Source organism: Vigna umbellata, chromosome 3 (assembly GCF_029865625.1).
Source record: "Vigna umbellata cultivar VRB3 chromosome 3, Vumbellata_1.0, whole genome shotgun sequence".
Classification (NCBI taxonomy): Eukaryota; Viridiplantae; Streptophyta; class Magnoliopsida; order Fabales; family Fabaceae; genus Vigna; species Vigna umbellata.
Window position 1 is genome coordinate 28,677,135 of NC_142167.1, and position 15,387 is coordinate 28,692,521.

Consider the following 15,387-nt stretch of genomic DNA (forward strand, 5'->3'; position numbering starts at 1 on the left):
ATCGATGGCTATCCTCCAACATTCATGTTTGGTGGCCTTAGAATATCTGGTGGGCTTAGGTGTAGTAGTGATATTCATGACAAAAGACTGATATGATATTAAGGTGTTAAACAATGATAGGAAAGTACTTGAGAAAGAAGATAGAGATTACCTTTGTTTGAAGATGGATGTGGTATACAATAGTGGAAACAACAAGGGAATTTGAGATGTGACACTTTGACAGGTAGTATATGCCTATATGTAGTAAAGTAACCAAGGGAATTTGAGATGTGATTTGTGGCACCAGTGTCTGGGATCCAACTAGAGATTAGTAGATTACCATTGTTTGTTGGATTTGAATTAGTACAAGCATTCACATGAGTAATGGGTGGTGTTAAGTCTCTCTGATCTTGTTGTGGCAGTAAACCCAATAGATTCTGATATTGGCTTACAGTAAAACCAAACCATGCACTTTCGTGGGGTTTTTTCCTAATGAATCTTTGATCTCATTTTCTTCGATTACCACCATATATGCAAAACTTGGAGCATAGGTTTTGGAATTTATGAACTTAAAACCAACAGGGAAACCATGCTTCTTATAACAAATGTCAATTGTGTGACGCATTTTTCCACACCACGAACACTTCTTGGAAGTGTATCTGCTATTCCAAAACATTCTCATGCCCTTCATTTTTCTTGGAGTATGAAGCTTCATTACTAGCCGCAATAAGAGCCTTTGATATAGTAACACTCTTAGAGGTAAAAAACTAACCACTTGATTCTTATTTCTCTCCTCTTCAATTTTCTGGATTACACCACATGAACATTTGGGGTTGCATGTGCAAACAGGAAGGGGATTCAAAACATCTAATTCATCCCATTAAGTTTTCAATATAGTGTAAAATTCATATAGAGTTATCACCTTGCCTCAGGCTGAAGATTTCTTCTTGAATTTCTGAAATTTTGAATAGATCAACATGTAAAAAACGCTCGTGGAGCTCCCTCCACACATATGAAGCCTTCTCACGCCAAAGAATGGATTGAGAAATATCCATGTTCATCGACTTTATTAGCCAGTTAAGATCAAGCATGTTACCTCGTTCCTATAAAAGAAAAGCTGCATGATTCTTCGGTGGTTCCGCAATCGTGCCTTCAACGAATCCTAGCTTGTTCTTTGTTAACAAGCTCATTTTCATTGCACGAGACCAACTGTGATAATTCTGATATGTGACCGGTGGTGAGACAAGGACAATGAAGGGACTCTCATTTGGGTGTATATATACCAATATTTTTCTTACACATAATTAATTCTTGAGCCAAAAATTAGTTTTCACAATTTTATTTTACGTGTCCACTTTAAAATTTATTTTCTAAAACTTTTTGTTTTCATCGTCCTGATTTCGGTATAATAATATAAATTAAAGAAATTAATTACGTAATGTAAATATATCTTAGTAAGTATGCGTAAAGAGAAGGTTATAAAATTATTTCATTTGTCCTTATTTTTATTAGGAAAGATAAAATAAATGAATTTCTTATAATTGTTTCATAGTGATTGTTTATGTATATACAATCGCTTAAAAAAAATTGAATGGAAGGATCTTCCAAAAACAGATGGAATGATTAAAAAGAATATAAGATATTTGTTTACATCAAGAAGTTCTATATGTATATCTTTTATCCATTATGTCTAATGGTTACAAGGTCTTAGGTATAGATAAAAAAGAAGATAAATTCATTATATCTATTATTAACTGTTTTGTGATGTGTCAAACTTATTCCACAAGTAAAGTTCTCATGAAATTTAAATCCATAAATAATTCCAGCTGAGTAAGGATCCTAAAAACAATAACATTGTAACATCTTTATTTGTTAGTTTTGTATAAGAGAACCTGAGTTTCTCATCTTTACGCCATAATCGATTTCTTTCCCTTACAATTTTTTTTTTCTCAACTCAGAAAATAAAATAGTGAAAGTCATCTGAATGACCAAGAATATGCACCAAAAATATTCCCATCTACACTCTCATCCAAATAAAACACACAGACATAGACAACAAGAGAGATAAATTCAAATTCAAACCATCCATGTTGGTGAGATGTCATAAAAAGTGGTTGATAAAAACCTCAAAAAATAGCTCCTGAACATGCCACGGTCTAACTTTTAAATTTCACTCACCAAAATTAAACTATACTTAGAAAGCGATGGAAACGGTATCCAAATGATGGTCCTACTAAATTGTGCCAATTCAAGAACCTTGGCTTTTTAATGTCAACCACTGAGGATGTTAAATCTCTTCCATGGCATAATAATAAATCTTATTTCTCTTAAAAAAAGATCAGATGAATTGAATCTCAACAACTTCTTAAGATAATAACAGACTTCATAGAATTAATTCTACAGTTTTGTTTCACAGAAGCATACTATATTTCGAGTTAAAAATGAAAAGATTAAACAAAACCCAAAATATCATTAACATTAAAAATGGAACTGGGGTTCTTAAAATGCAACTGTTTCTGATAAAAAATCAAATCTTTGTTTTGGATTAAGGGTAACTCAGTTGTCAGAGATATAATGGATGTATTCAATTTTATTGATAGAGAAAATCTTTATTTTGGTGCATAAAGAGTACAGAGAAAGTGCAAAACAAACACAAAGACATTGAAGATAAATCAACCAACCGCTTCAAAAGGGGCCCACAACCCACCGTTTTGCTTATAGATGCAATTAGATTGAGAATATTTTGAATAAGTAGGGAAGAAAAATCCAAATCAATTTCCTCCAACTCATTATTTATAACTGTTGACCTGAATCATCTGTCATAAACTATAAAGATCCAATTTTTTCTACCGTCAAAATCAATTTACAATTTCTGGTAAAATTTAATGAGAATGTGAAAATAATGTTTCATATACCCAGTGTTTACCATGACTTATTTTTCTGATATGTTGAAGAAGTACCGTAAGCATGAATATCTTAACTTTTAGACAGTATAAATATAGTAACAGTTATGATGTGATAATCAAGCAAATGTCTTCTTTATAAAACTCAACAAGTACACAAAAGGCCCTGTCTTTTATTTTGTTGCTTTCTTATATGGACGGATTCATCTTGGTGTTTTGCTAGAAATCATTGTATTATTTTTTTAAGGGCATATTTCGAACATATAAAATGGAGGGTGCAAGGAAGAGAAAGCTAGCTATCTGCTCCAGAAAATGGGGAACTGGAAGGGTTGGAGGTACTTCAAGAGGATGTCTATCTACCCAATTAAGAGTATCCTCCTTAAAGTGACTTCAAACTTCATGTTCAAATCTAAAGGTAAAACTACTTTGAAGTTGAGATGCTATGATTTCACCCAAAATTCTGAATCACATAGTTAACTTTTCTTTGATATTGTCTTCTTATTTATGGAGTTGAACACAGGAAACAGAAATGGACTTCTGAATCTTTATAAAGATATGGAGTCTTGTGGAGAATACTCAGATATCCAAGTTATGTGGAAGATGATTGAGTCTTCCTCTCCTCAAAACACATGTAACAAGAAAAGGATCAACATGTCTTCGTACTGGGTCATGTGTTTTAGCCCAACTTGAAATATTGTTGTGTGGTTATTTAAATGGTGATGATTTTTACTTGATGGATGGATCAGTCCAAAGGTTTATTGAAAGTATCATAGGTAGATGTATGAGAAAGGGGAATCAAATTTTCTTCGAGTTCCATTTCTTCAGCTTCTACTTCTTCCCACACATCATTAATTATGTTTCCAAGGGAAGTGAAAGTGAATTATCAGACTTTGAATTATTCAGTATCAGCTGAGTTTTAGTCTATATTTTGGGTCTACATTTCAGAAATAAAGGTCTGCATTAAAGTTTGTAAATACAAGCTCGAGTTATGTTCATTTTGCATACTATATGCTTTTAAAGCAACCCTGATGTTGCTTTCATTTGAAACTTAGTGTGCGAATTACTTAACAGGAAACCAAAACATCCACAAACGAAGTTTGGTAAGACAAATATAGCTCAACAATACAGCTGAACAGAAACCAAAAGTAGCACAAAGCATTGCCATCCATTTCCTTCAGAAAAGTAGAGCTCCTCCATAAAAGAACCAGAAATCACATAAACTACGCATTTATCTGGTTAAGTTAATATAGGTGTTACCAGTGCAACTCTTACATATTACCAATATCCAAATTGCCCATTTCTATGTGTATCATTTTCTTCTGAAATACAGATTTATGCTTTGATTTGAACCAGAATGTATAGGTACAAGTAAGAAGAGTACTGCTTTTGATACTTGTACTTGACAGATGGCCTTCAATTGAAGACATTGTGTGCTTACACTCGTTTATTGTCATATCTTAAATTGAATAAGTTGTTATATATAGAAATACATTAAACGTATGTTTTAGGTATATGGTTTTAAACAAACGTATAATTTGAACTGTATTCTCATTACCAAGATTATAAAATTTTTCATGACATCAAGTCAATTGAAAAGGAGAAAGAGATATCAAATGATATTGCATAACATGTAGTCTTTTACATACTTGCTGCCACAGTACTACAACACTACAAGTTCTTACATATCAGACTACAAGTTCTTACACCTCAATACAAAGGAAAAACATTTAAATTCTACTTCCAAATTAGAAAACAACTCAGAAGGCAATTGAAGAGTAAATGTAAACGAGAACTATAAAGACTATTCAAGCAGCATGTCCATCATGAAGCAGACTTTGATCAAAGTGCCACGTACCTGCATGCCATAAAGTATAAATGTAAATAGAAGTCATGGGAGAAAATTACCATACTAATGGAAATGTACATCAAAGGCATAGTTTTCAACCAATATGAGAAGTAATGTAGCAAAACATACCGTGACCCTTTCCGACCCTCCTCAGTTGAGCCACATACTCTGATATCTTCTTAATTGCTTCAACCTGTACAGAAGAAAGAGATATATTTTATTTAACGCATAAAACACATTGGTAATATAAGCAAGATACAATCTCAATTTGAAAAATCAAGCTCGGTGTTCACTACACAGGTACAAAAGTAATGATTTTCAGTTTTTATTAGCCTCATTCATCAAAAACCCCATTTAGTGGTCCAAGTTTGCTTTGGAAAAAACACACAGTTAATCTATATTCTTTTTTGGCCAATTTCTTTCAATTTCCTAATATATATTGTTAAATGCCGAAATTTCTATGGATAGACAACCACTCTGCAGTTTATATGAGTTTCACCTGTTCAGACAGAAACTCGCTTTCTATGAAGTCTGCCAATTGATGGTCATTGTTGCGATCTGCCACCTGTTAGATCAAATAATTTGAGTTCCACATGAAAAAATAATTAAGAGAGAAACAAAAACTAAAAGCAGAAAAGTAAAGACGCATTACACTGTGCACACTCCGAAGTTTCTCATTCACCAACTTCTCCAAAGACAAAGCTAATTCCATTGCTGAACAAGAAAATAGAGGAAAGTCAGCATATATATTCCATTGACATCACATGAGAGACCACATTGCACAGTTTCAGAACTTAACAGAGTCATTAAAACAGTAACTAAATCAGCAAGCTCACCATGTAATGCATCCCCCTTTTCCTCATGCTCAAATTCTGAGGGTACATTCTTGATGGAGTGAAGAACAACTCTTCCACCACGAGTGTTCTAAACAATTTAACAAGAACCACATTTATCAGTATATTGTCATGTAACGTTAGAGAAGTTAATTTTAGTTGGATGATTTGGAGTTAACAGTTAATTATAATATTAATTTAACCTGATATTTCATAAGCTTTTCAGCATGCTCTCTTTCTTCTTCACTAGATTCCTTGAAGAACCTGTTTTGAACAATAAAAGATCGAGAAATGAACATCCGTTTTGAGAAATGGAAGAAACTTTAAGGGAAAGAAGACACAAGGGGTTTAGAGTTAGTTACTTGGCAAATCCCTTGAGAGCTACGTTGTCCCTGTCAAAGTATGCAAACAAGGAGTGGTACACATAGGAAGCATTGTATTCCACACTGAGACACAAAACCGAAGAGGAAAAACTCTTAGCAGGGCACCAGTATTAGAAGCAGCAAATAAAAAATTATATAAAATTTCACTCTTGTTTTTTGAATGCGTTTTTAAAAATCCCAAAATTTTATCAAATTTGTTTTTAATACATCTTTTAAAAGTGATGGTTTTGGTCCTGATGTTGTGAAAAATTACTGCTTTGGTCCAGATCTTGTACTTTCGTTTCGAAGTAATTAAGGACAACCACCGCACCTCAGAAATGATACGTTAAAACCAAAACCACAATTTTTATAGTACAAAAACAGAGGATTTTATATATACATATTTTACCCTTTTTAATTTCAGGATCAAAACTCGCAGAACAGAGATCTAAAAACTAGAAGCAGAGTGATTGTTAAATGTTAGATTCTTTTATGAGATCAATGATTATCATTCGTGTCCTTATAATAATCATCATGCGATTTTTAATTTATAAGCCCTAGTACAAGGAAAAGTTAAATCACTCAATAACGCAAAAGACTCACTTTATATATTAAAATAATCGCTTGATCTGCTTAAATTAAAAAAAAAAAAAAAAACTCTTAAAAGTGTTCTTTTTATTTCTGTTCTCATCTGTCTATTATAACCTTTTCAATCTGTTTAAACAAATCTCTTTAAAAAGGGGACAGAAAACACAATAACAGATTTGTAAACAAAAACATCACAGATAACAAAAACAAAAAGAATAGAATCACAAGTAATTACTCCAAAATTAACCAAACAAAGAGGTGAAAATCAAAGAAGTGCTCACTTAATCTGCTCGTTAATCGCAGATTCGCACTCATCAGCGTAATACTGACGAGCCAACGAAACCTGTGGAGCAGTGGGAACAGCGAGCTCTTCCTTCTTAACCTCCTCAAAGGGTTCAAAGATCACCCCAGTGAGAGGCGCAGTTGAGGCAGAAACCCCAAGGTTTCTGCTTTCCCCTTTCTTATTCAGAAAACTCAAAGAAACAGAACAAGTTGGGTTTCTCGCGGCTCCCCCAACACAGTCTGAGAGGGAGAACCCAGAAAAGGGAGAAACTTTAGAAGGAGCGAGGGCCATGAGATCAAAATCTCCAAAAGGGTAATCGAAAAAGGCTGAGAAACAGGGAAAGGAAATGGAGAAGGAAGAAGAAGAGACAATGGCGGCTAAGAATTGAGGTCTGAGTTGTGGTGGTGGTGAAGCTTGCGTGGGACAAGAAGGTATATGTAGGTGGAGGGAGGGGTATTTTGGGAGTTTTGAAAAGTGAGATCTGTATTTTGGAGCGTTGGATGGAAAACAGGTGGACGGTTAGGATTTACTGAGAAAAGGGGCGTGTGGCGAGCTCGTGGTGAAAGTGTGAAAGGAGAGATAAAGGAGATATTGTTTCCACGTAAGAATAGTTGGCATCATTCGTTAATGTAGGGACAGGTGTTTCCCACTATAATTCACAAGCATCTTAAACCAATATAATATTTTATATTTTTTATACACTTTTTTAATTTATAGAATTCAAAATTATAATGTAACTGTTACCTATTTCTTATTTAATCATTCAAATTTATTTTTCAATATATTAGGTTTAATATTTGTAGTGAATAACCTTTTAGTTAGTTATTGACCGATGGTCTACGACATTAATATATTAGAATTTGAATTAGTTAATCGTTCCACTTTAAAGATGGTAAAACTGTCGTAAACGATTAAACATGTAATAATATTATTTATAATTAAGTTTATAAATAAAATATGTTTATAGATATTAGATTATGATTACGTCGTTTATTTTGATATTTATAAATAATTTTTTTTAACTTCATAAATACGAATTTAAAGTAATAATATAAATAATTATATTTATTACAAATATAAGATTTTTTGCTAACCAACCATACGTTCCTATATAACTTGAAAAAAAAATTTAAAGGACTTTATAACTAGCAAAAATAACTTCAAAATATTTAGAGAAAAATGGGGAAATAATATTTTGATGGTATCGGAAACTCCACATCTAAAACAATATTATAATGTTGAATCGTTGTAATATTTATATATTTTGAAATTATCATTGTAAATAATTCACATAAATACGCTCTGATTTAGGAATGTATATTGTTAGAGATATTATATTTTTTATCTTTATCTTTTATCTTTCAGTTAGTTTGTTATTATTTTTTATTTGTATTTTGAACTTAGTCCATATTTCTTCTATTATAAATAGAGAATCCTATATGTGTTTAACATAAGGGGAGATTAATCCCATATATAATTTTCACTATATTTAACATGGTATCAGAGCAGGTTTTCTGATATCTTCCGGTGGTCTTTGCTGTCTGCCGGCGGTCGGCAGTCATGGCCGCCGGCAGCCCCTAAAAATTTCATAAGATTCATTTTCTCTTCTTCTTAAATCTCAGCACCCAGAATCAAAGAGACAAGTCTCCTGGGAACCACTGTCTCCTCTGAACCAGTCGCCGCCTTCTCACCGGCCACCGTCACAGTTTCAACCGGTGACCAGTGGATCTGGACCGTCTCTTCAAGCGCGACCTAACCCTGGCGGTCGCCATCTTTGTCTCATTTGCATGCGCTGTCACGCACCTCCACTCTCCGGAAGTAGATCTCGAACGCGTGTTCATCACGCGCCGCCTTCTCGGCGTCGGTATCAAATCGCGCCGCTGCCAGTCGTATCATCGAACCTCCCTCTCTCTGTTCAGACCTTCCAGAGCAGCCATTGCTGCCATCGACGTTTGTCTTCTTCTCGCCGCATGCTTCCGCATCTTCGGACGTCCTTCTTCTTTTTGCGTAGTAGAGGGTTTCGCCTCTGTAGTAGAGGGTTTCGCCTCTGTAGTAGAGGGTTTCGCCTCTGTAGTAGAGGGTTTCGCCTCTGTAGTAGAGGGTTTCGCCTCTGTAGTAGAGGGTTTCGCCTCTGTAGTAGAGGGTTTCGCCTCTGTAGTAGAGGGTTTCGCCTCTGTAGTAGAGGGTTTCGCCTCTGTAGTAGAGGGTTTCGCCTCTGTAGTAGAGGGTTTCGCCTCTGTAGTAGAGGGTTTCGCCTCTGTAGTAGAGGGTTTCGCCTCTGTAGTAGAGGGTTTCGCCTCTGTAGTAGAGGGTTTCGCCTCTGTAGTAGAGGGTTTCGCCTCTGTAGTAGAGGGTTTCGCCTCTGTAGTAGAGGGTTTCGCCTCTGTAGTAGAGGGTTTCGCCTCTGTAGTAGAGGGTTTCGCCTCTGTAGTAGAGGGTTTCGCCTCTGTAGTAGAGGGTTTCGCCTCTGTAGTAGAGGGTTTCGCCTCTGTAGTAGAGGGTTTCGCCTCTGTAGTAGAGGGTTTCGCCTCTATATTGCTGTTCTTGCCTTGTTCTTCCTTTCTTATTGTATCTGCCGCACAGATCTGCTACGTTTATGCTCTCCTTCATCCACTTCTGAAGTTGAAGTGTTTATTGTCTCCTTCTCCGCTGCTCTCCTTGATCCACTTCTGAAGTTGAAGTGTTTATTGCCTCCTTCTCCGCTGTTCTCCTTCATCCACTTTTGAAGTTGAAATGTTTATTGCCTCCTTCTTCGTTGCTCTTGAAGACAAATCATTTAGTTCAAAACCAAGTTCAATTATTTCAAGCTTGGTTCATACAATTTGTATGCTCCAGCTTGAGGGGGAGTGTTAGAAATATTATATCTTTTATCTTTATCTTTTATCTTTCAGTTAGTTTGTTATTATTTCTTATTTGTATTTTGGGCTTAGTCCATATTTCTTCTATTATAAATAGAGAACCCTATATGTGTTTTAAATTTTGGGCTTAATCTCATATATAATTTTCACTATATTTAACATATATAAATATTAATTTTTATTTGTGTGAACTTAAGGTACTTTTAAATCCTTGATATTTTTTCATTTTAAGCAAAGGTCAATTGGATCTGTAATGGGCATATGCAATTGCAAATATTTTCACATAAAATATAGAAGATTCACCGATTTCTGGTTCTTAATCACATTATTCTTTAATTTAAAACAAATCAATTTAAACAATTCAAAAATTACTTATATCAAAACCAAACACATTTTAAAACAAAGAATCGTGATTTCTGACCATCATAGCTTTTACACATAAAAACCCTACGCCTTTAAATTATATTAAATGTTAAAATAAAGGCTAGTTTCATAAATAATTAAAAATAAAAATTTGGTAGAAATATATAAAGGTCTCCAACGTCCTAAATTTAATAACTTACCAAATAATAATTAGAGTTGCTTAGTAAGTTAAATAGTTAACTTTTAACTTATTTAAATAATTTGACTAATAACTTTTTTAGTAAAATATTTAAAATAATTTATTTTAAAATTTTCTGTCTTATTTTGGATGACTTATCATTTTTATTTTATTTATTTTTTTCAGATAGACTATTTTAAATGTTAAATATTTTTTATTGTCTTTATTCTTTTATCTAACATTATGTATTTCAAAGTTTATAGGTACAATTAACTATTGTATTATTTTTTTAGTATTTTTTAATTACTTTAATTTTTATATAGTTCAAATTAAAAATTAAAAATTAAAAATAATTTCACATTACAGAATATGAAAAATGAAAACTGCGCACAATAAAAATTGTAAGAAAATATATAATATAATAATAGTTTAAATTGGAAAATAAAAAATTAAAATAAATAATAATTAAATTTAATTAATAGTTTTTAGATGAATTAATTTAAATAAAATGACTTATTCAAATAAATAAAAACATGTATAAATTTTTAAAAATAAATAAAAATACTAAATTTTTTAATAAGAATTTAATTGTTTAAAAATTTATAATTATAATTAATATTTAATATGTTTTTGTCTCTTATGAAATTAGTTCATCTTCGAAACAATTAATTTAGTCTCTTATAATTAGAATTGTGTAAATTTAATTATGAAAGTATAGGAAAAGCACTCTAGGGGATGAATAGTGTTTTAAAATCCTTTCCCACATCCACATCTAATAACTTGTCAAGGAGATATACAATTGATAAGTGTGAAAAAGAGTTGTTTTTATACTTATAAATGAGCTCAATCTTGTAATTATTCATGTTGTTCCTCATTGAAAAGTTGTGATAGGTAGTAGATTGTTATGTAAAATATTGTACAGGAAATGGTGTATTATTTAGACTCTGTCAGGCAATTTTCACAAAGCGAAAGCCAAAATTCGCACTGCCAGAAGAAGAAAATTCGCATAGCGCACCAGTACCTGTGCGTTGAGCGAATAACATCAGTTAAAGTGCAGCAGTTAAGAAAATTCGCATAGTGCACCACTACATATGCGCTGAGCGAATTAATGAAGTTAAGTGGCTTTAAAAGACGTGACAGAAAGACAGAAACATTCTTGTGACAGAAGTTCCGAACAAAAGAAAGAAATGAAAACATCTCAGGAACTTCTGGAGACTACTTCAAGGCATCAAGACACCATTGTTGCAAGGGATTGCTTCAAATGTATACGGTTTATATGACTAGGATTAGTTAAATTTCTCTTTCGTTGGGATTGGATGTAATGAACTCACTGTGATGTAATTTTCCTACTCAATATATCGTTGTTCGTTCATATGCTCTTTCTTGAATTTATTATCATTGTATGAAAATATAATGTTATTTGAATGTCTTTGATCACTAGAAAGTAACTTTGAACATGAACGTACATAGAGCACTTAAGTGATTTGGGATCTAGGGATAGACTCAATAACTTAATCATTCTTAACATCGGACTTCATGCAAATTGTATATTAAATTGACTAAGGGATTATCATTTTAATATATTAATTTAGAACTAGTTGTTAAGGGATTAGGACTAGTATGCCTTGATGTGAATGTTTGAATGAAGTAATGAAATATTGAACAGAGTTTTATATTCATATGATTCATGAAACCCAATTCCAACGAAGTTTCTTTAAAATATAATTCCTTGCACACCAATTGTTTGATAAAAATACCAAAAAGAGTTTCTTGTGTTATTTTGTGCATTTTGATGTCTAATTGAGTTATAAAAGGAAGAATTGTCATGGTTGCACAAGTCCTTTGGGAGAACGATACTTTTACTTATTCACTGTATTACTTGGAACGATTTGGTATGCTTGCCAAAAAGTTATCAACAATTGTAATATGTTTAGATGTTGATTATAACAAAATAAGTAAAAAAAGTTTTAGATAATTAAAGCAATAAGCTACAAATTTTATACTAGTTCTGTAAAGTCTATTAAAATTATCCATTTTTAATAAATAGTAGCATTTTTAGTAGTAGTAATTTTAAAGGTAGAAAATATAATTAATGAGAAAATTATGATAAGCAGAAAATTAAAAATTTATGATAATGGATTATAGTAATTTTAGAAGAAGGAATTCAAAATTTTGAAAATTTTATTTTAGAAGGTTTTGTAAAAAAAAGGTTTTGGGTCCTAATTTAGTGAAAATTGCAACAATTGGCCCCTACCGTTAAATTGGGCCCAACGGCGTTAGTGTGTGGTTGACGTGACATGATGGAACCAGTTTCTTAATTGACGTGGCACACTGAAGTAGGGGCACCTTAATTGACATGGATAATTGTATTTTTTTAAGTTTTAAATGAAAAGGAAAGTAAGAATGAAATATTGGGATTGGGATTAAGATTCAATTTTATCGAATTAGGGATTGGGAGAAATTTGTTCTGACATTGTGGGGTTCTTGTAGGGTTCGTGTAAAGTTCAATCAATTTCGTAAATTGGGGTATGAATTTGGGGATTTATGGTTTAATCGAAGTTGACGTTGACAGAGAGCGTGCTTTTGTCGTCGTGGTCGGGTTGTGGGACCTTGTTCCGCTGGAATCTCGAGTGGCCAGGTCAGTAAAAGTTTGGTTTTGTATTGATTATTGATTAGGAATCTCATATGTTGTGTTATTTTTATTGTGATGTTGGGTCGTGGTCCCCGTGGTTGTATTGTGTTTCATTTTTTATTGCGATGTTGTGGTCCCCCATGTTTAAAGTTGTTTTTGTTTGTGTGTCTGAGTGTGTTTTGTTTATGGTGTTAATACATGTTTTGTCGTCATGTGATTGCATTATAGGTGTATAAATACATATATATAGTGTTTTGCGTCATGGACGAGGATATTGAGGTTGTCTTTCACCATGGAGGGAAATTAGTTAATGATGGGAAGCTTAAGTATGAAGGGGGGAGACATCTAGGTTTTTGTTTGACCCAGATGTGTGGAGTTATTTCGTGGTTGTTAATGTAGTGAAAGGTTTGGGATAAGATGGGTTTAAAGATCTGTGGAACTCTGTAGGAGGGGCTTCAGTGTTGGATGATAAGTTAGAGTGTTTGTGTGATGACACTGCTACCATGCATATGGTTAATTTAGCTAGGCTGAATGGTGAGGTGCATGTGTTTGTGATACACCCTGTTTCTGAACCCGAAGTTATACATATGCTAGAATATGTTGGTAATGATGAAGGACAAGTTGAAGAGAGGGTTGATGTTGATGGTTAACAACAAGAGATGGGTGATGTTGATGGTGAATGGGGAAATGACAAAGAACCTTTCAGAAGTGGAATGGGGAGCAAGACACTTTCGGTGGTGAAGTCAAAATATTATTTTTAATAAAATATTATTAAAGAAAAACCTAAATAGTGCCAAATCTTAGCCTATAAATAGCAAGCAAGGGGGAAGGCTGAAATTTTCACCAAATATTGAGAGATTTTGAGAGAAGAGAGAGTTGGAGGAAATTCTAGTGCAAGAGGGAAAATTCTGGAAGTTTTCGGGGAATAATTTCCAAGCAGGAGATTAAGTCTGGAATAGAGGTAATGGGAGCTACTCTTGAGTCTTTTGTTTTTGCATTATCTTAAATCTTGAACATGCAATCTTTTGCTTTTGTGTGATCTTAAATCTTGAATATGAAGTCTTTTGCTTTTGTATGATCTTGAATTTTGAAAATGAACATGCTTCTGTGATGAGATCCAAGTTTATTGATGTTGTAAAACGTGATTTTGATTCTGTTCTGCTGTGTTTTACATTATTGTTTCTCAAAACGCTTAGTTGTTTCTTTTACATCTTTCTGGAAGGATGAGAAGTTGTCTAACCGGCTTTGCCAGATTCAACTTCTTGTTTTCCTAGAACTTTTATTATTTTTATCTATTTATATTGCATTCTCTGGAAGGATGGGAAGTTGTCTAACCAGCTTTGCCAGATTCAACTTTTTGTTTCCCTAGAACTTTTATTGTTTTATCTATTTTTGTTGCATCTTTTTGGAAGGATGAGAAGTTGTCTAACTGGCTATGCCATATTCAACTTCTTGTTTCCCCATAATTTTTATTGTTCTTATCTATTTTTATTGAATCTTTATGGAAGGATAAGAAGATGTCTAACCGGTTATGCCATATTCAACTTCTTAGTTCCCCAGAACGTTTATATTAAGGTTATTTTTTATGGTAGGATAGAGGAATCTTAAAAACTAGAGTTGGTACATCCCTGATCATAGAGCAGCCCTGGTCTGATCCGGTAAGTTGTGGCTAGTCATATGTACTGGCGTTTATGGTGAGTTTGATTCGTTAAACATTTGATTCTTCTCCAGTGACCATTTATAGTAATATTTTATTATTGTTAATTTGTTTTGTGATATATTCATTTTGTATGATTCTGTGATGAATGTATTTTATGATGTTGGATATGAAATTATGCATTGGAATCTAGTATGAGTCTCGGGGAGAGACTCTATAATGGTATGGTATTAGTGTATATGTTGATGTTGAGGGTCTTGTTGTTGGTGGTTATCCTAATACTCTAATAATTATCTAGTCTCAAATAGAGAAGGATGTGTTATGTGGTAAGAATGGTAGAAGGTCTTAGTCTATGTTCAATTATGATCATAGATTTTAACGGACTAACCTTGTGGGTGATATGATATATTGTATTTGGCCAAGATTATGTTATGAGAGGACTAGAGGTCACCACAAGTGCATGACCACCCGAGACTTCCATCAACATTATATCCGGATAATAGAGTCTAGTATAATAATTGCATCTTACAAGAATTTATGGTGAATGTATTACGTCTAATAATAATGTTATGCCTCTCTTGAAATTTTGCATGGTAGCTCACCCTTGTTTGTTTTTTTTGGAAAATCTTATTTTGCGATGATCGTATAATGTATATGTTATAGGGAGCAGATGAGGGAACGTCGTCTGAACCAATACAAGTGAAACAGGAGGCAGTAGAAAAATGAAGAGTAGTTTAAGAAGAGAAAGAAGAAAAGAAAAAAAAAATTGAGTATTTTCATGATGTTTGAAAGCATAATGTATTTCCAGTGTGAACTCTTTTACTCATAAATGGATGATTGTAATATTGTATGATGATTATATTATTTATGAAATAATTAGTGTGTGAGATGTTTTATTTTTGGGG

The 15,387-nt window shown here is 33.1% G+C and overlaps 1 protein-coding gene, 1 long non-coding RNA gene and 1 pseudogene across 2 annotated transcripts; 1 reads left to right on the plus strand and 2 right to left on the minus strand.

Annotated features, from left to right (window-relative positions):
* Positions 1–427: 427 nt before the first annotated feature.
* LOC148202179 (uncharacterized) lies at positions 428–1,040 on the minus strand (annotated as a pseudogene).
* Positions 1,041–3,072: 2,032 nt separating this feature from the next.
* LOC148202180 (uncharacterized) lies at positions 3,073–3,611 on the plus strand. Its single transcript, XR_015784990.1, has 2 exons — positions 3,073–3,297; positions 3,403–3,611. It is a non-coding gene; the product is annotated as an uncharacterized LOC148202180 (long non-coding RNA).
* Positions 3,612–4,471: 860 nt separating this feature from the next.
* LOC124834500 (ferritin, chloroplastic) lies at positions 4,472–7,218 on the minus strand. Its single transcript, XM_047309237.2, has 8 exons — positions 6,793–7,218; positions 5,924–6,007; positions 5,765–5,825; positions 5,565–5,652; positions 5,381–5,442; positions 5,228–5,293; positions 4,858–4,921; positions 4,472–4,737 (listed from the first exon to the last, which is right to left on the minus strand). Exons 1-8 carry the CDS (start codon positions 7,083–7,085, stop codon positions 4,688–4,690), a joined length of 768 nt encoding a protein of 255 aa, XP_047165193.2. The 5' UTR covers positions 7,086–7,218; the 3' UTR covers positions 4,472–4,687.
* Between the last annotated feature and the right edge of the window lie 8,169 nt (positions 7,219–15,387).